The sequence below is a fragment of the Anabrus simplex genome, chromosome 3, assembly GCF_040414725.1.
Source record: "Anabrus simplex isolate iqAnaSimp1 chromosome 3, ASM4041472v1, whole genome shotgun sequence".
Lineage (NCBI taxonomy): Eukaryota > Metazoa > Arthropoda > Insecta > Orthoptera > Tettigoniidae > Anabrus > Anabrus simplex.
The window spans coordinates 466691442-466719365 of NC_090267.1; the positions used below are offsets into that span (position 1 = coordinate 466691442).

The 27924-nt window shown below is 38.8% G+C and overlaps 1 protein-coding gene across 1 annotated transcript in view; it reads left to right on the forward strand.

Annotated features, from left to right (window-relative positions):
* The window catches only part of LOC136866863 (serine-rich adhesin for platelets), a 375927-nt gene that overhangs the window by 291732 nt on the left and 56271 nt on the right, over positions 1-27924 (forward strand). The window contains exon 10 of the mRNA XM_068226874.1: positions 13033-13310. Coding sequence (XP_068082975.1) covers positions 13033-13310 — 278 coding nt within the window. The remainder of the gene's footprint in view (positions 1-13032; positions 13311-27924) is intronic.

A 27924-nucleotide genomic window follows, 5' to 3' on the forward strand; every position in this document is an offset into this window, starting at 1 on the left:
CATTTTCTGATAGATTTTAATTTTGTCTTCATTAGTAAGGAATTTCAAGGCTTTTTCCTTATCTTAGGGGCCGTATTTTTTGGTAATAACGATATGCACAAGTTTTTTTTTTGATATCTTCTTTCTTGTCTATATATGCCTTCCCAGGTACTAAAAATACCATATTTTAGCAAAATGAACTCTCGAAATATCGTGAAATTTGATTTATTGCGCGAATTGCGCAAATAATCACGAAATATACACCACTTGATGCAAAAAATGCGAAATGGCACCGGAAAAGCTCTCCAATAAATGTTTAAATGCTTCTGAGAACTTGTCTATTGTAGTTTCCTTCTCATTTACTTGATAGCGCTGTATATTCTCCTCACAAATGCACACAAAGCGGTACGCACTGTGTATTGAAAGTATGTGTATTTAGTTCCGTGATCTCTAAAGCAGTCAATAAAAATCAATATCTGTTATCGATTACAGCAAATAGCGCTGTGGTCGTAACAAGATACAGGACCGGTCGTAGATACAGCAGTGCGCAATGAGAGTTCGTTACTTACAAACATTTATCGGCAAATGTCCGTGAGTAGAGAGGGCCTTATACCTGGCGCTAGCCCCCCGACAGCGAGAGCTTTGTGGAGGATTTCCCTTTGTCGCAACTACTTACATGTCAAATAGCACTCTCTTTGAACCTTTCTTCTATCTCTTCACTGATTGCGGACACGAGTCAGTTAGGCCTAGATCACATTTATGGCTTACTCAAAGCTCTTTGTGTATTTGGAGGTACGGATGTAACAAATTTCCTGACTTTGAGGGCGGTATTTTTAAGAGAAAAGTAAGAATATTTATTGAAATGCAAAAGTATTGTTTTCAAATATTAAGTAAAATTTAATTTGGAAATTAATTGCGAAGGGCACCTCGGGCGCTGCGTTGGACAGGGCTGCAGTAATGGGTCTTAGAATATATTGTGAGGCCGCAAGGGTTGGTATTTCCGAAGTACTTGTTGGCGGTTAATTCGATATCACGTAATTTGAAGTCCGATTTTTGCATCCCAACGACTTTGAATTAACGAGATTTTACTGTATTGCCAATTAGATGCACTTCAAACATTCTGTTGGATAGCATGCTGTTCAGTAGTGTGATGAGGGACTTGCAAGGAATTATTTTCAGGAATTTCAGGATCATTGCCTTACGCCGAACAGTGTCTTATGCTGATGTTAGGTCAACAAACACAGCAATGGTCTTCTTCCGTTCTTGAAATCCTTTCTCAGTTTGGGTGGTAAGAGCCATCACTTGGTCGGAGCAATTGCAGTTTGGTCTAAAGCTAGCCTGTTCTAATGGTATGTGCTGTAAGATCTTGAATGAGATTCTGTTTTAAAGGATTCTCTTCAGCAGTTTGTAACTTACACACAGGAGAGCGATTGGTCTGTAATCTTCTGGGCTGTGTCCACTTTTCCCTGGCTTGAGTATTGCTACTATTTTGGTTCTTTTGAGTATAGGTGGAGTCTTCCATCTCGTAATATGTTGCTGTAAAATATGGCAGGCCATTTAATTGTATGTGGGCCAAAATGCTTTAGAAATCTATATATATATAAAATAAGAGTTATGCTTCATTGCTTGCAGTGGAACATTCTATTACCTACAAATCCTATCAAAAGTTATGTAATCTAACCTAAATCTCCCATTGTACCGGTATTCGCATGTAATGTTTGTTACATGTCGGTACAGGCTGTTTTTGACATAACATTTATTGAACGGTGAATACCTACACTCGTTCCTTATCACTATTTAAATCAGAGGCGACCATTTCAGTGATCTTCATGATTTTATCCCAAAATATTAAAATACCGCTCACTTTGGTTTCACTAATAATATGAATTATGAGTCAAAATACACTCATGGAAATAATCCTAATAATATGAGTAACTTTTATTAGTCATGTTGTCTATGAAACAATTTACTAATATCATTAGGAACATCTACTAATAATTTTGACTCATAAACTAATAACTAATATTATTAACTAATAATTTTATGAAATATAATACTAATATTATTAGTTAATATTATTGGTTTCTTACTAATAATATTAGTAAAAGATGTTTTATGAAACAGGGCCCAGGGATGTATACCTTCCTGTATCCTCTTGGGATATGCATTTTTGCTATGGCACATGTTAGTCTTACAAAGCGCTCATAGTTTTCTATTTCGGGTGGTATCCACTGTACGTTGTGCTCCATTTCACTTGTTTATTTATGCCAGTTGGCTTTGGCAAAGTTCCATCATGGCAACGAGACTTATCTTATGACAGGAAATTCTAGGCTGACTTTTACAAGTACTGGTTTGTGCTGACTTTGAGGAAAATTACTTAGAACTTTCCTGTTGCAGTGAAGGAGCCTTCCATGTAAATCTTTTGAAACAAAACACAAGCCAGGGTCATAGTTCTTATCCCACCTACCAGAATGGAAGGTACCTCTTCCTTTGGTGTCATACAAGAGGAAAAGGTCTTCAGTATCTGCCCATTCTGATACATGTTGACCCCGTCTGTTAGTAGATTTGTAACCCCATTTGGTCTTCTGGCTGTTGAAATCACTAGGATAACTGTTGGAAGTTTTGTATGGTCTGATTCAAAGTCCATAGCTGACAGGGTGGTTTATTGAGGTTTAACTCCTATGCACCTGTAAGCGGACTGATACGCGCTCGAGCGGTTGGGCTAGGACTCCACAAGCGGACTGATACACTGCGGTGCAAGGTCGCATAGTGGACACATTTGTGACATCTGTTGGCTTTTTCTGGAAACATTTCTACTTGAAATCTGTTCTTGGTATCTCAAAGTGTCACCAGAGTGCTCTGGTATGCTTCTTTGGCGAAGGGAATTGATTAAAATATCGATCGAGAAATCTGTATTCTGTTTTTGACAAGATGGCTGAGAAGGAAGTTGCTTGCTCGCGCGATATATCCGTAATACCAATATAAATGGTCTATTGTTGGAGTAGCGAAATTCAAAGCTAGCTTAATGTTTTAGGCTCTGATTTCAGCAGTGATAGTGAGGAAGAAGTTAAGAGTGATCTTGTGCATGAATGGGCACGAAATGTATCACCAGAGATCTTTCGCATAGTAACATCGTACCACGTGGAATGCCAAATGGACTTTCTCCCCCTCCCTCAAGATCCGATTACAACTGCCAGATTTAAACCTACGATCTTGCTACCTGGATGCGAACACCTTACCACTGATCCTCAGACTGAATCTTAATAATAATCAAACCAAACAAAACCCCATGGCACTACAGCCCTTGAAGGTCCTTGGCCTACCAAGCGACCGCTGCTCAGCCCGAGGGCCTGCAGATTACGAGGTGTCGTGTGGTCAGCACGACGAATCCTCTCGGCCATTATTCTTGGCTTTCTAGACCGGGGCCGCTATATCACCGTCAGATAGCTCCTCAATTCTAATCACGTAGGCAAAGTGGTCCTCGAACCAGCCCTCAGGTCCAGGTAAAAATCCCTGACCTGGCCGGGAATCGAACCCGGGTCCTCCAGGTAATAGGCAGGCGCGCTACCCCTCCACCACATCGCCGGCCAATAATAATAATCATAATAATAATACACAGAGTGAGACATGCGGCTGTAAGTTCGCGTTTGGGAGATAGGTTTGAATCTCGTCATTTGCTGCCTTGTGATTGGTTTCCCATTATTTCCTTATTTCCAAATCAGGCAAATGTAAGGCACATGTCGTATAATTAGGGCCATACCACGCACGAAAGAACTTCCGAGGTAAGATAATAAAATAAGTTTTCAAACTGGTTTTATTATGTGTTATATTTCTGTATTGTTCTGTTTTTGTGTCAAGAGCAATAGTGCTGAATTTCGCGGTAATATAAAACAGGTCCTTTGATAACACACTCAATCGATCACCCACTATACTGTTCTTACCGAAAGCTTGCAACACCAAGGTTGCATACTAAAAAGTTGGTGGATTCCTAGCAGTGTCAGAGCAAAGGGCGGGTGGGTGCATATGGGGTAGGATTTCTAGATTAGCAATCTTCACTTTGGAGGCGAACATGTTATTGTCAGTATTTGTGCTTATTATTTCAACCTACTCAATGTTCATACCTGCCAACTTTCCCGATTTAGGTGGAGACTCCCTTTTTTTGACAGTTTTTCCCGGCTCCCAATTATTCTATCATTTCTCCTGATTTCAGCTTTTTTTTTTTTTTTTTTTTTTGGTGAATTTCAAACATTTGTTTCCAAATCCCTTATCTCAGCTTTGTATGCCAGTGGCCGGAAGGCCGCTTTCAAATGAAATATCGACATTTAATACGTGAAATACACGCGAATGTGCGATGTTAACCTGTATATCGCGACGCGTATATCGATTGTCAATCTCTTGTTTTCACGTCGTATGTCAGTGTTTGTTCACATCAGTCTAGTCGATTCTAGAGACTAATCACTAGATTTGGAGTCTCTTTTAGTAATTTAGTGATAGAATTTCAAAGATAGCGACTAGTGACTTTTTTTTTTTTTAGAGATTTTAAGAAAAATTTTGAGAAAATTCTGGCAAATTTTAGTTTATTACTTGATAATAATAGCATTGCGCTTCGCATAATCGCGTGGCCTTGTAATGCAATATATCGTCGTTGCCGGGACAAAACCTATGTGATTTTTTAGATATACTGACCCGCAGCACATACAGTACATCATGAAGAGCAAGTGTCTCGACAATATTCACTCGATATTGCACCTTAATGACAGAATCTTACCGGCCAAAGTTCTAAGCTAAAATATTTCACTTACGAGGTTTTGTCCCGGCAGCGAGGGTATTAATCTGTGCATTTGTTAACTAATGTCATACAAGTGCCGACTGATTCACATGTGTGAAGCATGAGGTCATACTATTTTCGGAAGGCTTATCAGAGACCGAACATCTCACTCTCATTCCACCTTCTTCCTGTGGGGGAGCAGAGATACGCAAGTTTTAGCCTAGTAGCCTGGTATAGCAACAGTCAGGTTTTGAGACAGTAATTGTTATAATATGTACCATAGTACTCCTATATTGCACAAGATATGTAGAATAAGCAGATTTGACCAATTGTATCTTCTGATTTCTCCTGATTTTTGGTTTTGTAAAGTTGGCAGGTATGAATGTTGTTCTTTACATATGTTGCAGTACCATACCTTTTATGGAATGTGGCATTAAGTAGAGTAAATCCTCAGATCGTGCATCTTATGTCAAGGTGGTGTTGACCCTCAGAGTGGGTCTCTTACAGCAGTATTACTTTCAGCTCAGAGTTTGTCAGTGTTTTCATTAGATAATCACTGTTTGATCTGCTAGCTCCTTCGATGTTAAGTTGGAGAATTCGTAGAATGTGATCGAAGCTTACACCTGTAGAGCTGTGAAAAGAGCTATTACTTGATTGAGTCATTCTCATAGCACTCATAGTAATGTATCCTCTAATTGCTGGGATTTCCAAAAGCAGAGCTTTAGGTCCAGTAACCAATGTTGTTGCTTTCTTAGCACCACCGGGGGATCACGTGTAGGGTACTTTAAGGTTAAACCTACGGACGTGAAGCAACAGCAATCCCCAGCCCTTCTAGTGACGTTCCCAATCAGCATAAACTGTGCTTTTGCATTTTATTTGTAATGTATGTCACTCCTTTACTTGTCCTTACATCATTCTTGAAGCTGTCTAAGCCAATACAACATTTTCATTTTGTTATTACGTGGGGTGTCTACTCATGCTTTGTTGATCCTGACTAGCATTATCTGCCATAAAGGACCACTGGGCAATCATGGACTTGACATAATTTCCCTTTCCAGTGGTTAGATCCTAGATTATCACATAGCACCCCAATGACTTGGCGTCATTTCAGCCGTGCAACATTAACTCATGCAAGGGGATTTAGAATAGTATCTCCATCGAAAGTGATGAGTGAACAAAGGTATTTAAATTGTTGAGTCTTGATGAGATGGTGACCTTCTCTGCTGATGGTACTATCGGTTCATGCGTTGCATTGTAAATATTTAGTTCGGTTGATGTTTTGTCTTTGAATCATTCTCCCTTAGGCAGTCCAATCTTTGAAAAGTCTGGCGGTCTAATAGGTAAAGCCCTGCACGGATGTGAATATCCGCAGAGTTAGTGTCTTGGCGGATACAAACTGTGTAGCAGTGCGGATAATTTTGCTGATAATTTATAAGTAATGACGTTTATTGATATTCACTCATGTATACTCTTGTTTTTGCTTGTTGTTAGGTGACCCTTGACATTAGTATGGGAGAATAGTGATATATAAAGAACCTTAAGACCATAAATCCGTAAATGTGACCTAAGCCTAACTGGCTCCTGTCCGCAAGTATTGGAAGGAAGGAAGGAACAAACGTCAATATGTTGGTAATTGTCACAAGAGAAAATACCTCGTGAACTTGCGACTGTAGGGGTTCTGGTGCTAGGTGTCAGCCCTATTGTATTATGATAACAGATCTACCCGATTCAATACCTGGGATGTAATATACTGTAATTAAATATTTAAATTATCTGCGGATAACCATTTTGCGGATGCTGATAACCATTCGCGGATGCGGGTGGGGATGAAGGAAGTGCAGATGCGGATATTATTTTTTATATCCGCTCAGGGCTCTACTAATAGGCCAGAAACACATAATCAACATTCAAAATTCTCCATGGGTGAGATGTCTGAATATCAGCTGTCACTGTGTCCATGCATAAGGTGGACAGAAGTGTTGATAGTCCTGATCCTTGGAGACTCCAAGACTGACAGTGAAAGGAGGTGAAGTTCTGTGTGGACAGCTTACCGTACTTGTGACTTTGCAGTAAAATATTAGAGAAATTAATTTCATTTTATGGGTCTGTATTGAACTTGATTAAACACAAAAGATTGAAAATAACCAAAATTTTAACAATAAGATAAGTCGATGATGTCCTAGTTATTTTAGATGAAAAAATTTCTAGTGCCAAGTCCACTCTTCTAACTCTTAATAATATTGACCCCCACATTAAATTTACACTTGAATCCGAACTAGAACAAAAAATTAACTATTTAGACCTAACCATCACTAGAAACCCAATCTCTGTAGGTTATAAAATCTTCAGAAAACCTACTCAAACTATTTCCACAATCTGTCATGATTCAACTTATCCTATAACCCACAAACAGGCCACTTACAATAGTTTAGTTCATAGAGCTTTCACTATTCCTATATCCAAACAAGATCTAAAAAGTGCAATAAATACCATTCGTATCATCGCTAAATCAGACGGATACAACAACTTTTTCATTGATAGAATAATTAATAAGTACAGACATCGCCCTTCAACTACTTTAATAACAGATAAATCTAACACCTCAATAATTACTTTTAACAAGGACATTTACAAAATCACTAACACCTTTAAAAAAATACAATGTAAATATAGCATTCAAAACTAATAATAAGAATTCAGACATCTTATACAACCCCACCTCTATTAAAAATTAATTGTTTCTCTAAATTAGGTGTTCATAGATTCAAATGTCATGATCACAATTTTACTTATATCAGGCAGGGAGAAACGTCATCACTAGATACTCAGAACATAAGAATGCCATTAAATACAATAAATTTTTGGCTGTAGGTCAGCATATACATGACCATAACCTTAATTTCACCAATATTCAACAAGACCTAAAAATTCTTAAAACATTACAGAAAGGCCCAATACTTGATATAACAGGGGATTTTTTCATGCATTTAGATCAATATTTTAACTCTAATTACAACCAAAATGAAATATATGAAAAAAACCAACATTCTTTTTGACCTTTCTATCATTATTCTTAAAAATTTTAATTGAACCGATCTAAATTCAATACCAATACAAATAGTCCATTATTGGGCATTATAAATTTTCCAGCTAACTCATTCCTGATTGCCAGCGTTACGCCCTCGTGTGCTAGGTTGGGCTCATCCGCTGGTACCTAGCACACTTACCAAGATGCATGGCTGGTGCATACCGTGAAAGCCACTGCGTAGGCTACTTGGAGCCACCGGCAGTGCCAATGCACTATGAGAGACTTTGTCTCATTACCAAAAATTGATGCCTGCTTGGCCATCAGATGATATAGATGTTGATTCCCTTAGGGAATTCAATCTTCCATTCTATTCATTCCACCTCTCCTCAGCATTTACCCCCATTCCCTCATTTTTCAGCCCCACCTTAAGTTTATTCAACTTTTAAACCTTAGTGGCTTTTTTTTTTTTTTTTTTTTTTTTTTTTTTTTTTTTTTTTTCGCTTGCAAGTACGGTAGTTTACTAATATGTCCAACACTTGGTTACATAAGATGAGCCACATTTTGGCCTATTTGCTTTCTTTCTTTCTTTCTTTTTTTCTTTCAGTATTTTACATCCCTTAAATTTCATTAATATTTCCTACATCTTTCTAATTTTATTTTTCCTTTCTTTTATATCAGCATTAGATGAGAATTCATTCCACCATTTTAATACAAAGAATATAAAAATTTTAACTTAATTCGTATCTTCAAGTGCCTTTTTACTTTCATTTTTTAAGTCGTTAATCTCCATGGATACATTCAACATTTTTTACATTGTTTTCTTTATATGCAACTATATAGAATTTCCTTTCCATTGCAATAATATACACTGACTGACAGAGCAAATGCAACACCAAGAAGGAGTAGTCAGAACTTTATGCCAATTGCAGGGTAGACTGACGTCACTGAGGTATGCTCATGATGTGAAATGCGTCGCTGTGCTGCGCACGTAGCGAACGATAAATGGGACACGGCGTTGGCAAATGGCCCACTTCGTACCGTGATTTCTCAGCCGACAGTCGTTGTAGAACGTGTTGTCGTGTGCCACAGGACACGTATATAGCTAAGAATGCCAGGCCGCCGTCAACGGAGGCATTTCCAGCAGACAGACGACTTTACGAGGGGTATGGTGATCGGGCTGAGAAGGGCAGCTTGGTCGCTTCGTCAAATCGCAGCCGATACCCATAGGGATGTGTCCACGGTGCAGCGCCTGTGGCGAAGATGGTTGGCGCAGGGACATGTGGCACGTGCGAGGGGTCCAGGCGCAGCCCGAGTGACGTCAGCACGCGAGGATCGGCGCATCCGCCGCCAAGCGGTGGCAGCCCCGCACGCCACGTCAACCGCCATTCTTCAGCATGTGCAAGACACCCTGGCTGTTCCAATATCGACCAGAACAATTTCCCGTCGATTGGTTGAAGGAGGCCTGCACTCCCGGCGTCCGCTCAGAAGACTACCATTGACTCCACAGCATAGACGTGCACGCCTGGCATGGTGCCGGGCTAGAGCGACTTGGATGAGGGAATGGCGGAACGTCGTGTTCTCCGATGAGTCACGCTTCCGTTCTGTCAGTGATAGTCACCGCAGACGAGTGTGGCGTCTGCATGGAGAAAGGTCAAATCCGGCAGTAACTGTGGAGCGCCCTACCGCTAGACAACGCGGCATCGTGGTTTGGGGCGCTATTGCGTATGATTCCACGTCACCTCTAGTGCGTATTCAAGGCACGTTAAATGCCCACCGCTACGTGCAGCATGTGCTGCGGCCGGTGGCACTCCCGTACCTTCAGGGGCTGCCCAATGCTCTGTTTCAGCAGGATAATGCCCGCCCACACACTGCTCGCATCTCCCAACAGGCTCTACGAGGTGTACAGATGCTTCCGTGGCCAGCGTACTCTCCGGATCTCTCACCAATCGAACACGTGTGGGATCTCATTGGACGCCGTTTGCAAACTCTGCCCCAGCCTCGTACGGACGACCAACTGTGGCAAATGGTTGACAGAGAATGGAGAACCATCCCTCAGGACACCATCCGCACTCTTATTGACTCTGTACCTCGACGTGTTTCTGCGTGCATCGCCGCTCGCGGTGGTCCTACATCCTACTGAGTCGATGCCGTGCGCATTGTGTAACCTGCATATCGGTTTGAAATAAACATCAATTATTCGTCCGTGCCGTCTCTGTTTTTTCCCCAACTTTCATCCCTTTCGAACCACTCCTTCTTGGTGTTGCATTTGCTCTGTCAGTCAGTGTACAACCTGTGACAATAAAGTTCGGTGAATAGTCCTATACTATCAACATAGATGAATAATGCACGACAGTGACCTTACTGTCCTTCGAAATAGTCCCCTCCCATAACTATGCACTGCTGAGATCGGCGATACATCTCCTGGAAACTTTGCAAAAAGGCTTCCTTTGGGATGGTGTTCAAAAGCCTTGTCACGTTTCGTTAGATGTCGGGAATATCGTCAAATCTATTTCCTTTCAAAGCAAGTTTGAGTCGTGGGAATAGGAAGAAGTCTGGAGGATTGAGATCTGGCGAGTATGGTGAATGTTCAAGTTGCACCACCCCCCTTTTTTGCCATGAACTGTTTGATGATATTGGCTGTGTGTGGGTGAGCGTTGTCATGGACAAAAAACCATGAACCTTGTGCGTACTAGGGTCGTACCCTGTGTAGAAGTTTCATGAAATGGGTCAAAATTTCAATGTACCGTGCAGCATTCAACGTCGTTCCCTCGGGTAGAAATTCCTTGTGGATAATGCTTTGACTATCGAAACAGGGAATAAGCATGGTTTTGATGCATGACTTTTCGGCTCTGACCTTTTTCCTACGGGATCCCGGTGAATCCCATTCCACGCTTTGCCGTTTTGTTTCAGGATCATACCTGAGACACCAGGTTTCATTCTTGGTGACAATACAGTTCAAGAAATTTGGTGTCGCATCCACCGTTTCGACAAAATCCTGTGAAGCCTCTAAACGTGCCTGCTTCTGATTGTCAATTAAGTGAGGGGGCACAAGACAAGAACATGTTTTCCTCTTCCCTAACTTCTGGGTAATGATTTGTCACACAGATTCGCGGTTAATCTCTTCATCCGTTATCATGCGCACAGTTAATCGCCGATCGTTCGTGATTAATGTCCTCACCTTCTCTGTGTTTTCGTCACTGCTAGCGGTCGCCGATCTTCCGCTGCGCAGGTTGTCAGAAACACTTTCCCGGTCTCCTCGAAAACAGGCGAACCACTCGTACGCACACTTCAAGGACAGTGCTTGATCTTCATAAACACGTACCAGCATCGCATGCATTTCTTTTGCTGTCTTGCCAAGCTTAAAACAAGACTGTACATTGATCTTTTGCTCGTTCATGTTCCTGTTCACAGTTCAGAACCAACGCACTAAACATGCGCTGTGTCAAACATGTCTTACAAGGAACACGCCCGATGCTCAACTAAACAACGTTGTGAGCAGGTGGTCAAAAACTGCTGCTACGCAGGTGCAGCGTTGTGTGTCGCCAGTGTTGCCGGATCGACCATTCTGACTTCATTCACGTATGTTTAGTCCTCAACCCGAAGGCTGGTTGGGTCCTCAACAGCTCCACCATCAGCTGTCATAGAATGGCCTAGGTATCACTGAAGAGGCGTACGAGGGAAATGAGGAGTGAGGTAGTTTCCCGTTGCTTTCCTCACTGAGCCAGATGTTTCTATTACATATCAGTCTTCCAAGCCCACTAAAATGCGTGCACCAACCGACCCTATGAGCAATATTTTCACACCATTCATAGCAGGGACTGGCTGCATAAGGAATGGCATTACTAGCATCACTCATACCTCAAGTCACTTTCATTTTGTCAAAGCCAAGGATAAACCTGAGACCAACAGCTCCACCATCAGCTGTCATAGAATGGCCTAGGTATCACTGAAGAGGCGTACGAGGGAAATGAGGAGTGAGGTAGTTTCCCGTTGCTTTCCTCACCGAGCTAGATGTTTCTATTACATATCAGTCTTCCAAGCCCACTAAAATGCGTGCACCAACCGACCCTATGAGCAATATTTTCACACCAGACCAACAGCTCCACCATCAGCTGTCATAGAATGGCCTAGGTATCACTGAAGAGGCGTACGAGGGAAATGAGGAGTGAGGTAGTTTCCCGTTGCTTTCCTCACCGAGCCAGATGTTTCTATTACATATCAGTCTTCCAAGCCCACTAAAATGCGTGCACCAACCGACCCTATGAGCAATATTTTCACACCATTCATAGCAGGGACTGGCTGCATAAGGAATGGCATTACTAGCATCACTCATACCTCAAGTCACTTTCATTTTGTCAAAGCCAAGGATAAACCTGAGACAGATCAATGAAAGTAACAAGATTGCTCTAGCCCATACCAGAAGACATAGTGCACTGTAAACACTAGGTCCCACCAACAAAGGCAAACTTTATTGTCACGGGTTGTATTTGTTCAACTCACATTTTACTAAGACAATACTTGGCATATATGCTCAATTCTATATCTCATCAAGATTATGAATGATGTTAAAGTGAATCTTCGCTTCGCAGTGATACAAAGAATATTATAAGACTTTTTTTCCTCTACCACAACAACATTATACATATATGGCCATTTCCACATCTCATCAAGACGGTGAATTTTGAATTGTATCTACGTTCTTGAATACTACAAAGAATATTTTAAGACTTCTTCTTCTCGTATATTCCTACAGCTAAGTGAACTAATTTCTTACAACAAATGCGTTTTCAGGAAATTATATAAACAATTTATATGTTTTAAGACCGTTTTTAAAACAACTGTGTTTCAAATACTTTATTCTGCACGTGATATGGCTGAAGATGACCTTTAAATAGGTCGAAACTAGTCCCATTAAATGTTTATTTAATAAACAAAGTATTTAATTTGTATTGAAAAGCTGGAATAACTCACTTATTATTTTATTTGTTTTAAAATATCCAGATTCATTGCATATAGGTTCCAGGAAGAAAAACATGTTCACAAAGTGCTTTCCAGATGAGCTTGGGCAGTACCTTGACATTTGTCTTTAAGTTTCTTAATTGATGGCCCAGTATTTCCACCTCGTTTGATTTCTATACATCACTTACTAAATTATTGAATGTTTTCATTTAATTAACATTTTCTCAAACAATGTTCACCTGAAATATATTTACAGTTCATCATATTGTTTATCTGTGTCATCCTTTCTTGATTGTAGAAACAACAGTTCCAGCAATCGAATAAACAACAAAGTAATCAATCCTCGCCAGACACCTCCTATTCAACAGAAGGATCCTGTCCGCCGTGCTGATGACATACCTGGCACTATGCGACGATCGGTGCGTCAAACAGTGGGGAGCTCCAAATCTTTGCCAAGGGGATCTCCTCCACCGATTAAATCCAGTGTAAACATGAATACACGTGGAGGTACACGCCAAAGTAGTCATGATGATGCAAACACAAGAAGAAAGACGAGAAGTGGTGGAGTGGGTTCAGGTGAGAGAGATATTTTGTTCAAATGTAAATGTGAAGTATGATTATGAAAGTTAAGTTTGTGGTATCTCATAATTAACAATAATTAGTGTAATTAATGTCAATGTTTTTGGAATATCAGTTTTCTAACCCCGTCTCCAACTATCTTTGATAAGAATTTTGACCCTCTGAATCTCAATTAACTTGAAAAATCATGCCTAGTAAACTACAGTTATGTAACCTCTTGCAGTGTGACTGGTAGTTTTCCTCCCTTAGATTATTTAGAATTGTAAATTGGACAGTATTTACTGGAATTTCTGCAAGGACATCTTTAAGAGCCAGTTTCTTAAGCTGCCATGAAACTTCTGGTCAGGCACTCTTATTTGATGTCTCTAGATTTTAGTTTAACTTACAATAAAATTTTAGGAGTATGATAAAGGAAACCCCCTCTTTATAACGGGACTGGTGACCCACGTTTACAGCTTAGGAAATGCTTATTTAATGCATTCTGTTTTAAACATTAGGAGACATTTTCAAATTCTTCATTCAGTCACCGTCCTCTTAGTATATATATATATATATAACGCCCCTCCCCACTTTAAGAATAAATGTGAACATCAAAAAGTACTCTCTTTCTCCACCGAGGCACAGTAATCAAAACGAGCGGCACGCGGTTACCACAACTGTTCATATTCGGATGATTTGTCTGTTGATCAGCTTGTTGTTTAAAATATTTCACCCTCTCAAAATGTTCAGTCAGTTCATCTCCATTGTTTTTAAAGATAATCGAGATAAAAGTTTTGTAGATTACCCGACCTAATTTCTCAGCATGATTAGATCTGTCATTTGAGTCGCCCTTTAATAAAACTCCGAACTCTTCAAAGTGGAGAAATGCAGTAATGATAGTCTTACAAGCTCCTGTTTTAAGGAATTTTGCAGATTCACATACAAAATCATTTACAGTGTTTATAACCCACACCGTTCTGATGGATAGAAGAAGGACATAACACCGATCTCAGTTAAAAGTAATGTCCATTAGTGTAGAACTGCATTTTCTTTCTTGAATTAGGCAACGGCGTGATTCACAGATTAGTTGTTTCTTATTTCCTTCACAACGAAACCACTAAGGAAAGCAAGTCATGCAAGTTTAATAGGCACTACCTCCAGACCTGTAAAAGAAATAAGGATAACAGTACGGTTGTCATTTATAATACTATTATCTAACAACCAACAGTAATACATTTTGTGAATTGACTATAGTTACACTGGGGCTTGTGAAGATTTTGCAGGATTCTGTCACTTTTTCTGGAATCTTATGGATCACTTCCGATGGGAATGATTGAGGTAACTTGACACAGCTAATAACATTCATCTCACAAGTATGCTGATTTTGCCATTTCAAAGGAATTCCTATCATCAAAACTCTGTTTAGGGCAAGTAGTGCAGCCCTTTATCCAGCATGTTGTCGTTGCCTGAAGTTCTCCTCAGAGTGCTAATGAACATTTCTAGTGAATCGTTGTTAATATTCTAGTTAGCACGAAACGAAAGCCCAACAACGAGTATCGGGTACAGAGGACTGTAGAACATGTAGTCATCCGAATAACCTCGTAAGTTTCATTGCTGAGAAAACTCACTCCTTGCTCATAGCATGCTTCCTTCACATTCTCAAGATATATTAGGAACTCACTCTCCAGCTAGTAAAGCCTGTCATCATCTGTGTTGAAAGAAATGGACCCTGTCAGGATAAAACTTAGCGTTGTTGTAACTGCTAACTTCGTAGATATTGGAGCATTTCTGAACCATTTTTATTTAGTATATGGTCACTGTGCAGTATTGGAATGAGTGGGCTTTTGGATGTCCAGAATGTTTATGGAGATATTGCAGAACTCTTATTATTGGTGTAGAAAATATGTTCGCTCGTTTCACACTCATTTTTTCTATGTTGTTTGGGCTTACACGTTTTCGAATCAGAAAGCTAACTGGTTTTATCATTTGATTTGGTTGCAATTCATATAAATTTGTGAGAGCCACATATTGTTTCCTCTCCGTCAAACATGGTCTTCTCTAAAAATGTGTTTCTTACTTTCTTTAAAATGTGACATTGATCAAATGCCCAAAATGAGGGTCGGTTCGGGTTCAAATACTAGCCGTTGGAAAGTTGTCTCATCATATTAACGTTGGTCTTGTGATTATTGAAAACTAGACATACTAGAAGATATCCGCAAGTCTCAATCTCTGTGATTACATACATTGTCGAATTATACAGTTCCTTGCCTGCTATTCATTTTGTAAAGAAGTATGCAGCTGGCAATCTGTACTTAGTGCATTACTCCGCTATCATAAAACAAAGCAAATTTCTGGCTACAGTTTCAGATTTGTTCATAAATTTTTTTACGTTCTTAATTTTGGATATAGCATTATCCCAACGAGTCTCGGTAAACTCTATAAAGAAACTACACTCAGCATATTGTTTAATCCCTCTTTCATGTTTGTTCATAATGTGCCTCCAGCACTGGTCTACTGCACGCTTCTAGCACCACCACGGCCAAAGTGGTTCCTACGTGATGTTTGCAAAGAAGCACGCAAACCAAGCAAAGTGGGGAAGCTGAGAGGTATACTAAAGGGCAGTGATTCAGTAAATTACATAATGAGAATTGCTTAGATATGTGCAGTCTATGAAATCTAAACATTCACCAAAGTTTGAGTTACCTTTGTATGTTTTCAATTAATACTGCTGCATAAAATTTGTAAGAACAGTTTAAAACACACAGTGGCTATTAATGAACAGTACATTATCTATGTTGGGTGATGTGTTATGCATTATATTGGAAAAATGTCCAAGACTTCTTGAATAATGGATGATGGGACTGAGAAACTCATAATTTTAACATTGATACCTATAACCATAATCTTTTTGCACATGTTGTAAATATTGACTATTCTATGACCATCAATTTGATGAGGCCTCTTCACTCTATTTGACAACATCCACTCCCACCCCTACTCTCTCTCATAACCAATGAACAACAATACACCCCCACAGATGTCCGGCCAACATGTGTTCATTGAACCATATATTAAGTATTGTACCAGACTCATCCTTATTTGTAGAAAATTACTGGCCCTTCAAGTTCTGTGGTAATTTCAGACTCATTGGAAAACTAGATGAGATCTCAAACAGTCTTTGCCAGGCTGAGTGGCTCAGACTGTTGAGGTGCTGGCCTTCTGACCCCAACTTGGCAGGTTCGAACCTGGCTCAATCCAGTGGTATTGGAAGGTGCTCAAATACGTCAGCCTTGTGTCGGTAAATTTATTGGCACGTAAAAGAGCTCCCGCGGGACGACATTCCGGCTCCTCGGCGTGTCTGAAAACTATTGAAGTAGTTAGTGGGACGTAAAGCAAATAACATTAATTAATTAATTATTAATCAAACAGTCTTCATTTAGAATTCCCCTCTTAATGGAACCATTTCATTTCCAACAAAAATTATGTTAGTAACATTTAAAATTGGATGGATTGTAGTGTTACAAGTGGCGAACATCATTGCAAATCCGTATTGAAAGTAATCTTATGATAAATGTAGAAATTTTTCTTTCTTCCACCTATTCAATACAACTCAGTATGTTGAAGTTGAAGTTAAATCCTCATTAAAATAACAGTTGGTACATGTTTTTTAATGTATTCAATTTTGTTGTAGATTTTAGATCAATTTTAACCAGGTACCTGATGTGGTTTGAGGTAATGATGCAGCTGATGATGCCCCATAGGATAGGGCGAAACCTGTACCAATTCTTATTTTAATGAGGATTAATTTCTTACATTTATCATGGATTGTAGTATGTAGTAAAAATAGTAAAAGGAGATACAGCTGCAAACTTGATTGTGTTGTTCACGCAATACTCTTTCTGCGAATATAGTGTCCATTGTATTTATCCAGTGGATGTAGTAATGAAATCTATTAAAAGGAAAGAACATGGAGATATCAAAGCCTTCACATTTGCAGATGATGTTGCGATCTGGAGTGACTCAGAAGATGAATTGGGAGAGAGAATACAAAGCTGGAATGAGGAGTTTAAGAAATATGATTTAAACATCAGCAAGACCAAGACGGTGGTGATGAAAGTGTATGGGGAAGGAGCAGAACCAGTAGTCATGTTAAATGAAGCTCAACTGGACAGCGTTCCAGTTTTCAAATACTTGGGTAGCGTTATATCAAATTACAACCTAGCAAAACATGAGGTGAACAATCGAATCAATAAGGCAACACAATTCTACCACCAGGTAAGACACCTGCTGTGGGATGAGCAAATACCCATTAAAACAAAAATGACATTGTACAAGTCCTATTATACACCAATTCTTACATACAGGCTCGAAACCACAACACTGACCAATAGAGATAATTCCAAACTTCAGGCAGCTGAAATGAAATTCCTACGCACTATGATCCAGAAAACCAGGAAAGAAGATTAGGAATGAGAAAATTAGAGAAGAAGTAGGAATAGACAATTCTCTCCTAAATAAGATTCAGGTATCAAGACTGAAGTGGTTTGGTCACATGAAGAGGATGCCAGTAAACAGAACTGCAAGGAAGGAATTTGACAGAAAGGTAGAAGGAAGACGACCCGTGGGAAGGCCACGAAGGAAATGGATAGATTTAGTTAAGAGCGATGTAATGCTGAGAGGTCATGATTGGGACAAGTTGGTGGAGGAAGAATGGTACAAGGACAGGATGAGATGGAGGAGGCTCATATACCACACCCGGGAAACTGGAGATGGTTTAGGATGATGATGATGTATTTATTGTTAATGAAGAGAAATGAAGGATGGAGTAGTCATGTTCTCAAATTCTAGGCTTGAAAACTAGTGGAAACTCCAACTGCGAATCTTGGCTATAGGCAGGACTCAAACCTAGGAAACCTAGAATTATGCTCCTAACATTTTCACAATGTCAGCAGAGAATTCTTTGCAGATTTACATGCCTCATCTAAGGTCATAAATGTGTTGACAGTAACATAAATACATTACTCTTTAGTGAGTGCAAATGTAAGTGTGGTGCTTGAGAAAAATGGAAGAGGATGTAAACATGTTCCAATTCTTTAAACACCTGTTGATGTTTACCTGGTTATATATCAGCTCGAAGCCTCTTGTTAAGTATGGACTTGATCTTTATATTTAAAACCTTGCCACTTATTCTAAACCCTTTATGCCTCTATCGTTGCATGCCATCGTTCCAAGACCGACTTGACCTGCTTACATGATTCACCACCCTAAACAATGTCGTCTGCATAAAGTATCGTCCACAGCAGGTCTGGCATCAGTTACTCTGTCGGGTAGTTGACTACAATGTTGAACAGTGCTAGGCTCAGTGCCAACCCCTGATGTACACTAACATCAACGTGGTAACTACCGTAAATACCTGGAGTGGTTTTCACCTTAATAAATGGACGGAGGTACATGTCTCTTCACGTACATCTCGGACTTTTTGATGTAATGCTGCCCAGACATTACCTCCGGGAACATGATCAAAGGCGTAGATCAATGAATAATATATAAGGGTCTTTACATAGTTGCCAATTGCCTACAGTGTGGGTTTTTTTTTTTAAAGCAAAAGTAGCTCAATAGGATTCATTCTGGGCATGGAATTTGTGCATTAAAAGATAGAAGGGTTTAATGAGAGAAGAACTTCCCTTTTGCAGTGACATTAGTGAGGTTTTCTGTTATGATATTTTGTAAACCCATGTCAAGGTGTGGGAGGCATTCTTCAAAAGCGTTCAAGTAATATAGATTCTGAGAAGATATGTGGCAGAGTGCCAAGGTTAAGGATACCATTTTATTTGATACCATTTAGGCTGCCTGCATGTAAATTGTGATGTTCTGTTTTACTTCACCAGATGGCAGTGAAACCTGCTGCACAAGGAACAGAGAAGTTAAAAAGCTTCAGAGTGAGAAAATTAATAAGAACATTAGTCCTTAAAACAAGAAAGGACAGAATGAGTAGCAGGCTCAAGTTCAACTGTCTTGAGGCCTGATACTTTATGGCATTGGAACAAGAACAAAATCTGGACTTAAGATTAATAACTGGTGCAGCAAAGATAACTTCCATTGGCACATTGGTAGCTTTCACAAATACCGAGCCGTTACAAGAAATAAAATTAGTACTTGTTTAATTCTACACAGAACTATATCAAGGCTTAATAAAATGTGAAGCAAACTCTTAGGCTCCTAGTGCCAGAAAGAACGAACATCAATTTTCCAAAAGATAGTTGGCTGCACATTCACAGATTGGTGGATTTACAAATGCAGGTGCTGACGTGTTGTGATCTGTTTGCCATCTACATCCCTGTGAGACTACACTCAACGGCCTATGATAGAGAAATTGAAGCCATTTACACAATGCATTAAAACAGTTGCCTCTACATTTGGAAAGATTTGGAAAAGTAGTGGTTATGTCTGACTCAAAAACTGCAACCAGTCTACAGGTCTGAGGCATGACACCACATCACTAGAGGACCTAGAAATTCAAATTTTCATACAACTCAGAGCAAGGGGTAAAACAGTCGCTGTATACTACGTAATCGAAGATCAAATATAAACCGGAATTATTTTTTAAAGTTTATTGCATCAATCAAAAAAATGCACATGTAGAGTTCACTTTTCTACATAGTCTCCTGCCTTCGATACACATTTTCTCCATCGGATTGGTAAGTTTTTGATGCCATCTTGATAGAAAGAAGAGGGACGTGTGCGGAGCCAGTTGCGCATGAACTCTTCTACACTTGTAGCATTATCGAACTGCTGTCCTCCTAGGCCTTGTTTGAGTGGTCCAAACAAGTGGTAGTCTCAGGGTGATAAATCTGGGCTGTACGGGGGGTGTTCCAGAGGTCCAGTGAATTTCCTCCGTTTTTTTCTGCGTTGAAGTGGCAATAAACGGCTTTTGCATCGTCATAGAGAAGGAATTACATTTTGGATTGGTTGCCGACATCGCTTGTTGCGATACACAGCTTTTGCTTCATCCAGAAGGTGACAGTAATAGGTTGCATTTATTGTCCTTTGTAGAAGAAAATCCACCAGAAAAATGCCCGTGGAGTCCCTGAAAACAATAGAGTAAATTAATATATTATTTTGGGTCCACCTTTTCAATACAAAATGTAAATAGTTTAGATTACATAGGGACTAGTTTCGACCTAGTAATAGGTCATCATCAGCCTGATGTAAATAAAGCGTAAATATCGAAGAAAAAATAAACAATGTAAACACAAGTACAATCTTTTTAAAAGTACATACCATGTGGGATATTGAGCAGCAATATATTAAAAATAATAACTCTTCCAATTGAAGCACTGAGCGGAATTTATGTTGTTTATTTATGAATAAAGTTCAGTGCGCCGTATAGCATTAAAAGTCCAGTGTGCACTAAAATATGTTATAAAGAAGAATTATCATTTGAATGCTGGCTTCTTGAGTTTGCTGTTGTATATTCGAAGAAGTTACATCATTTTTTAAGGTATTCATAGACGTCAAAACACAGGGATGTTGGAAAGGCTCTTCAGTTTTTTGGAACTAGGTAATTGTTGCGTGTGGAGGCTTAGGAGTTCAGAGAAGCGCTATATTATGTTAAAAAATAGAGATCCATAAAAAGGTCCCGTGCGTCGTATAAAAATGACAAGTTGTGAAAGTAGAAATCGAAAAAGGGTTGGTTTTCAAGCGATGATGTTGTTCATTCAGAGATCAATTGAAAATTAAAGTACCGTAACATTGTCTTCTCAAGATATTTATAAACTAGAAATAATTGTCGATGCGAAGTAAGATGCTAGAAGAAAGTTCTTCTGCTTCTGGAATCTTGAAGGACGATGGATGTTTCACGAGGCGGAATAACATATATGGAGTTAAATAAAGGTGGATATAAATTCGCAGTTCAATGCGGACCATACAATTGACTCTGAATAAATGACAGTAGGAAATAAATGAATTTGGTCAGGTAGAAGAAAATGTTTAAATAAAATATGTCATAAGGGAATTTATGCATGTTGTGATAAGCTGAAGAGAGAAATGGTGGTAGGTAAGGTTCAAAGGAAATCTTGAGGAGGTGAAGGGAGAAAAATAAAGGAAGGAGAAGAAGAGTTTTTTTTTTAAATAAATGACAGTAAGGAAATAAACAATATTTGGTCTGGTGGAAGAAAATATTTGTCATAAGAGAATTGACGCGTGTTGTAATAAGCAGAAGAGAGAAAATGGTGGTAGGTGAGATGCAAGGAAAACTTGAGGAGGTGAAGGGAGAAAAATAAAGGAAGGAGAAGAATAGGATTATTTTTTTTAAGGTGGGGCTGAGGGATGTGGGAATATGGAAGAATGATTAAGAAAAGTACTATAAATAGAATTAAAAATCGGACCTTTAATATTAGATTTTGATTGTCTGAAAAGTTGAATGAGTAGGTCGAAAAGAATGTTCGATTTTTCGGAAATGTCATTAAAATTGAAATTAGGATTAAAATATTGGTCTACCGGGCGAGTTGGCCGTGCGCGTAGAGGCGCGCGGCTGTGAGCTTGCATCCGGGAGATAGTAGGTTCGAATCCCACTATCGGCAGCCCTGAAAATGGTTTTCCGTGGTTTCCCATTTTCACACCAGGCAAATGCTGGGGCTGTGCCTTAATTAAGGCCAATGGCCGCTTCCTTCCAACTCCTAGGCCTTTCGTATCCCATCGTCGCCATAAGACCTATCTGTGTCGGTGCGACGTAAAGCCCCTAGCAAAAAAATATATATATTGGTCTAGATTTATAAAGCAATTCTCTGTTATGTTAAGGAGGGGTCCTTTATTCATAATTTTGAGAATTACCATATCTTGTTTAATGTCAGTAAATTTATGATTATAATCATTCATGTGTTGACCAACTGCAGAAAATTTATTGTGTTTTTGGGCATTGACATGTTTCAAGTATCGTATTTTAATGCTTCTTCCTGTTTGTCCAATATAAGAAGAATTGCAGCTGTTGCATTTGACCCTATATACACCAGATTTTGAAAAACTATCAGTTCTATTAACAGATGATGAGTTGTGTAAGACTTTAGCGTTATTATTGTTGGTTCTGAAGGAGATTTTAACATCATGTTTTTTAAAAACGTTAGTGACCTTATAAATATCTTTATTGAACGTAAAGGTAGAAAATAAAGACATTTTTTGTTTTTCTTTTTTCAGAGTGGTAAAAGTTGATATTTGTATTTATTGATAATACCTTCAATGAAAGAACTATTGTATCCATTGAGTTTAGCAATCATACGGATATTGTTCATTTCTTTTTTAAGATCACTTTCAGACATTGGGACCGTATAGGCTCGATGAACCATACTATTATAAGCCGCTCTTTTATGGATTTGCGGATGAGAGGAAACTTGATGAAGAGTGGAAGATGTTTGGGTAGGCTTTCTGAAGATGTTGAATTTTAAGGAATATAGTTGCCTAATGATGGTTAAGTCTAAAAAATGTATTCTTCATTCAGATTCAGATTCGAGCGTAAAATTTATGTGTGGGTCAATATTATTAAGGTTGATAAGAGTGGAAGCTGCGTCTGTTGTGCTGTCATCTAGGATACCAAAGTGTCATCAACATATCTAGCCCAAAAAAGAATATTAATGAAATTATTATTATCAATTTTAGTATGTTCTAAAAAATCCAAGTAGATTTCAGCTAAGACGCCCGAAGCCGGCGATCCCATGGCCAAACCCTCCTGCTGATAGATAATACCGTCGAAAGTGAAATAGTTATTATTTAAAACCAATTTCAGGATAGACATAAAGTCTTGTATTTCTAAAGCACTTAGGTGGCTGTATTTGCCTAAATTGTTTTCAATGATAGGGTATAATTTAGAGGTTTGAATACTAGGATACATATTAACAACGTCGAACGAGTGAAGGGAATGGTTAGGTTGGATATGAAATTTATTAAGATTCTCGATCAACTCTGTAGTATTTTTAATAGATTTTTAAGACGAAAAATGATAATATCTTCTTAGAAACTTTTGAATGAATTGAGAAGCATTATAAAGAGGACTTGGTCTATAATTGATGATCGGGCGGATAGGGATGCCGGGTTTGTGTATCTTAGGAAGGGCTTTAGAGGTCGGAAGACTTGGATTCATGCTAATAAATTTAGTTTTTTCTTGTTCAGTTAAAAGGAATGAAGTATTTTTAAGAGTTTGTTTAAGAAGGCATTGGATTTTTTGAGTTATTATCAGAAATCTTCTTTTTAAGAGCGCGTAATCGCTTTTGATCAATGATTGATTCTTTATTGTCGATAGGGATGTTGGGGTTCATACTTGAGTTAAGAATGTCGTTAATTTTATAGTTGCAAGTACCTTTCCATCAGGTGGGCGTGTTTTGGCCTTGACCAGACCTGCTTCGTATCTTCGTCACCACTCAATGCTTGCTTGCTTGCTTGCTTTGACTCTGGGGTATAATGATGCACCCCAGTTTTGTCACAAGTCACTACGCAAGAAATCTTCTCCCTCCTCGTAGCTATGCAGGAGTCTCTGATAAACTTCGTAGCGTAAAGTTTTTTGTTCCCCACCTGGCAGATAATTTTCTGAAATGGAGTTCATCTCGGATGATGTTTTGAACACTTCCGTAACTTATTCCTACAGCTAAAACAATTTGCGACATTTTTATTCGTTGATCTTCACCAATAATTTCACGAATGGCAATATTGTTGTCTGCAGTGATGATTGTCCATGGTCTCCTTTCATGAGGTTGATTTTCCTCAGCTTCTCTTCCTGCCGCAAATTTTTTAGCCCACTCATACACTCAAGTCTGTGAAAGTGTTCCTTCCCCAAACTCTGCACAGAGCCGTCTTAAAATTTTGGAAGGTTTGGTGCCCTCTTTTGTGAGAAATTTGATGATGTGTTGCGCAACAGAGGAAGCACCTCTTGCTCACTCATGGATGGTGTACTGAAGCAGCCCAGCTCTCCGCCGTCGTTCGCGTGCAAACCCCTTCTCCAGACACCCCCACCAACATCCTGGCAAAGCCTTGCCTCAGAATTATTACTAACAGCAGCGATACATTCAAATTCTCGTTTATATTTGATCTGCCTTCGTAATGAATGAGCTGAGACACTTGCTAGGAAAGGGACTAAGGTGTTGCACCAATCTATTAAACTGTCTATCAGGAAATTATTTAATGAACATCAACCTCATGCTTGAAAAGAGAGAATATCTCCGAAGCAGTGGAAAGAAGGAATCTTGAATATTCCTGACCGGCCACAAAGACGGGCAGTAGCTGAGTTTTATCTGGGTGTTGGACATGACTGCCGAGGGAAACATCCTCATTGGTTTGACATTCTTCCTGAGCCAAACTGCAAACTTTGCAATCAACAGGAGACGATGGACAGAATTAATCTGGAAGCCTATGCTGCTCTGGCAAGCAAAAATGGCTGTGACTGCTACTGGAAAACATTGGTATGAATGGGTCAATGATGCATTACCTGCCATTGGAAATTTATAAAAAGAAAAGTTAGAGTTACTGTATTAGAGAATTTAGGGCAGGAAAGACACCACAATGACAGTCGTTGACAGATTGATGACCACTTTTTTGGGCAAAGAAGATGATCTTAAATTTAATCTGCACACGCGTTGATTGAATGGTGCAAACATGGAATAAGCCTGTATTTAAAACAATCCCATGTACAGCATATTTAACATATTGTGTGTAGATTTTTAGTTGCTGTTAGAATACAAATATAGAAATGAACAAAATTGCAAAGTTCTTGGCTGGAGCATGAAATAAGGACAATATTGGCTTATAGTAATTAACATTGAGCCTTATAGTAATTAACATTGAGTAAAATTGCCAATAACATCCACATAAGCATTGTTAGTATGGCTATAGATCGATCTGATGGTATTAAATTCCACTTGTTATAGAAAGCAGTACAAAGAAGTGTTGTGTTAGAGCTGATAAGTTGCAATTTGCTTTCCAAAATTTCCTGGTATGCTATATCATATTCATATATGGAGATTCTGCCGGCTACTCCAAGGCTTGGATGTTGATGGTATTTCGTTCACAGCCCTCCTCTTCCACCACCTTTGTGGCCCTGCTTGAGTTTCTTAACCTTGTCTCTTTACCTATCAGCATTAACAATTCTTCCAACAAAAATCAACATTGTGTATTAGTATGAACATGAAATCAACACTGTTGATAAATTTAAGTATCTAAGTGAACTTATAATCTAAAGACAAAACCAACTTGACAAACCTAGAATAAATAAATTAAACAAAGCAAAGTATGTCACCAAAAACACATACAGCAGAGGTGACTTATGCAAGTGAAACTATTTTCAAAACTACTTATACAGCTGAAATTGATAAAATACTGAAGATAGAAAGAATAATAATTAGAACGTGTATAAACAAACACTATCAAGTTAATGGTCATTGGAGAATAGCTTCAAATAACACAGTTTATAAGGAAATCAAACCAGTATTGAGCACAATTAGAAGAAAGCACTTTTTTTTTTTTTTTTTTGACATCTTACTAGAGCACTGGAAACTGGAAGTAGAAAAGTTAAGGAATAGTAATACTAGGATTAATGGATCACGGAAATTAAGAACGATATTAATGAACTCCAAATTACACTTAATGATCTCAAGGACAAAACGGACAAAATTAAGATTCTCAGTGACTCACATGTGAGACTAATAAACCAAAATTAATAAAAGGACAAAAGGTAGGGTGTTCTCAACTGAAGAAAGGATGTTGGCATCTGAGAGAATGAAGAAATATTGGAAGCATATAAAAGCGAAATTTTCTTTGTGTAATTGCCTGGAGTGATCCTATGTTGGCCATAAAATGTACAGTAAAATAAATAAAAAAAAAAATTACACAACTCTACAAATTGTAAAATTTTTTAAGAAACTGACTTGTAAGTGCCTGATTTATAGTCATTTGGCCATGCTGATTTCGAATCTGTCGTCCTTTTTTTTTTCCACCACCCCCAGATTTTTTGTTATTACTATAATTATCAAAATATTTTTTTAATTTTTATTTTAGAGGTTCATTACAAATTATATATTTCTTATTTTATTAAATTTGTATCATCAGAACAAAGTGGCACACTCAGAAATAATGCTTACACATCCTGTAAAAATATCAGATCTCTGTACCTCGTATATTCTGAAATAATAGTTAGGTGGGTCTTGGCGAATTCCCTCATTTTATTACGTCACGTATTTGGTTGGATGTACCTCAGGATTCAAACAAAATTCGGAAATTTGAAGTTCTCATTCATCTATCGTACAAAAAATAAACGTTACATGCAGAATTTACTACTGTAGTTCATTACCTTAAGACTCCGGATCCTGAACCAGTTACAAAGCTTTGTCTGTGGGATTTTCTTTTATGCGAAGATAGATCTTCCTGTGATGTAGATGTTGATTCCCAATAACGGACCATTATATTGGTATGATAGATCTTCCTGCCGAAGAAACCAACAATAGTCGCTCATCCTGGAAGGATCTCATCTACCTTGATATCTGCATTCCATTTGTAGTACAGTAAAACTTCATTAAGACGTTTCTGCAGGGGAGAAGCAGAGGCACGCCCTCTCTCTTTTGCCTCTAGTGCTTCGCATCCCTACAGCGTGCCTTTCACGGAGTGGGAGTTCCGGAGTACACTCGCGTCATGCAGAGAGACGGCTTCTGGACCGGACAAAATCCTCAATCAGATGCTGAAGCATTTGAGTGACGAATGTCTCAAGGATATCCTCACCCTATTCAACAGAATATGGAGTGAGGGTGTGTTTCCATCTCAATGACTTGAGGGAATTGTGATACCAATTCCCAAGCCAGGTAAAGATCCAAAACTTCTGGATAGTTATAGGCCAATATGCCTTACAAATGGCCTTTGCAAGCTATTTGAAAGGAAGGTTAACTGGCTTTTTGTTTGGGCCATGGAAAAGGAAGGTCTCTTGTCTAACTACCAGTGTTGTTGAAAGTTAAAAACAATAAATTTATTATTCTACCTATTCAATACTCAACTAGCTTACAAAATGAGGATTTCATCCTTATTTTATTGCTAAATTATTAAAACTACATGTTTCGCTCATTTTCTGAGCATCTTCAGCCACTTTAGAATCTTAAGGCTATATGATTGATTTGTCATTAGCAAGCTTAAAATTAATGCAATTTGTTAAGAAACTTGGTTAAATACAATTATCTTGTATATTGTGTCAAAATGGTTGTAATCTAAGTATAACAGTTATTGACATTCAATTAAAAATATTACAATTTTCTTGTATAAACGTCAAAATGGCTGGTCTAAGTATGACAGTTATTCACATTCAATTGAAACGATTTTTTGACCTGGAGAAAGCTTACGATACTACCTGGCGATATGGGATTCTCTCCACACTACACCAGTGGGGATTTCGAGGAAATTTTCCACCGTTTATTGAGAACTTCATGTCCCTCCGGCTCTTTTGAGTCCAAGTAGGGAATGCTTTTTCTCAATATTACGTTCAGAAAAATGTTTGTTGAGAGACAGCTACAGTAAGCTATCAACCGAGTCGACAGATGGGCCCTACATCATGGTTTTCGATTTTCAGCGGCGAAAACCTCAGTTGTACACTTCTGTTGATGTCAGCGTGTGC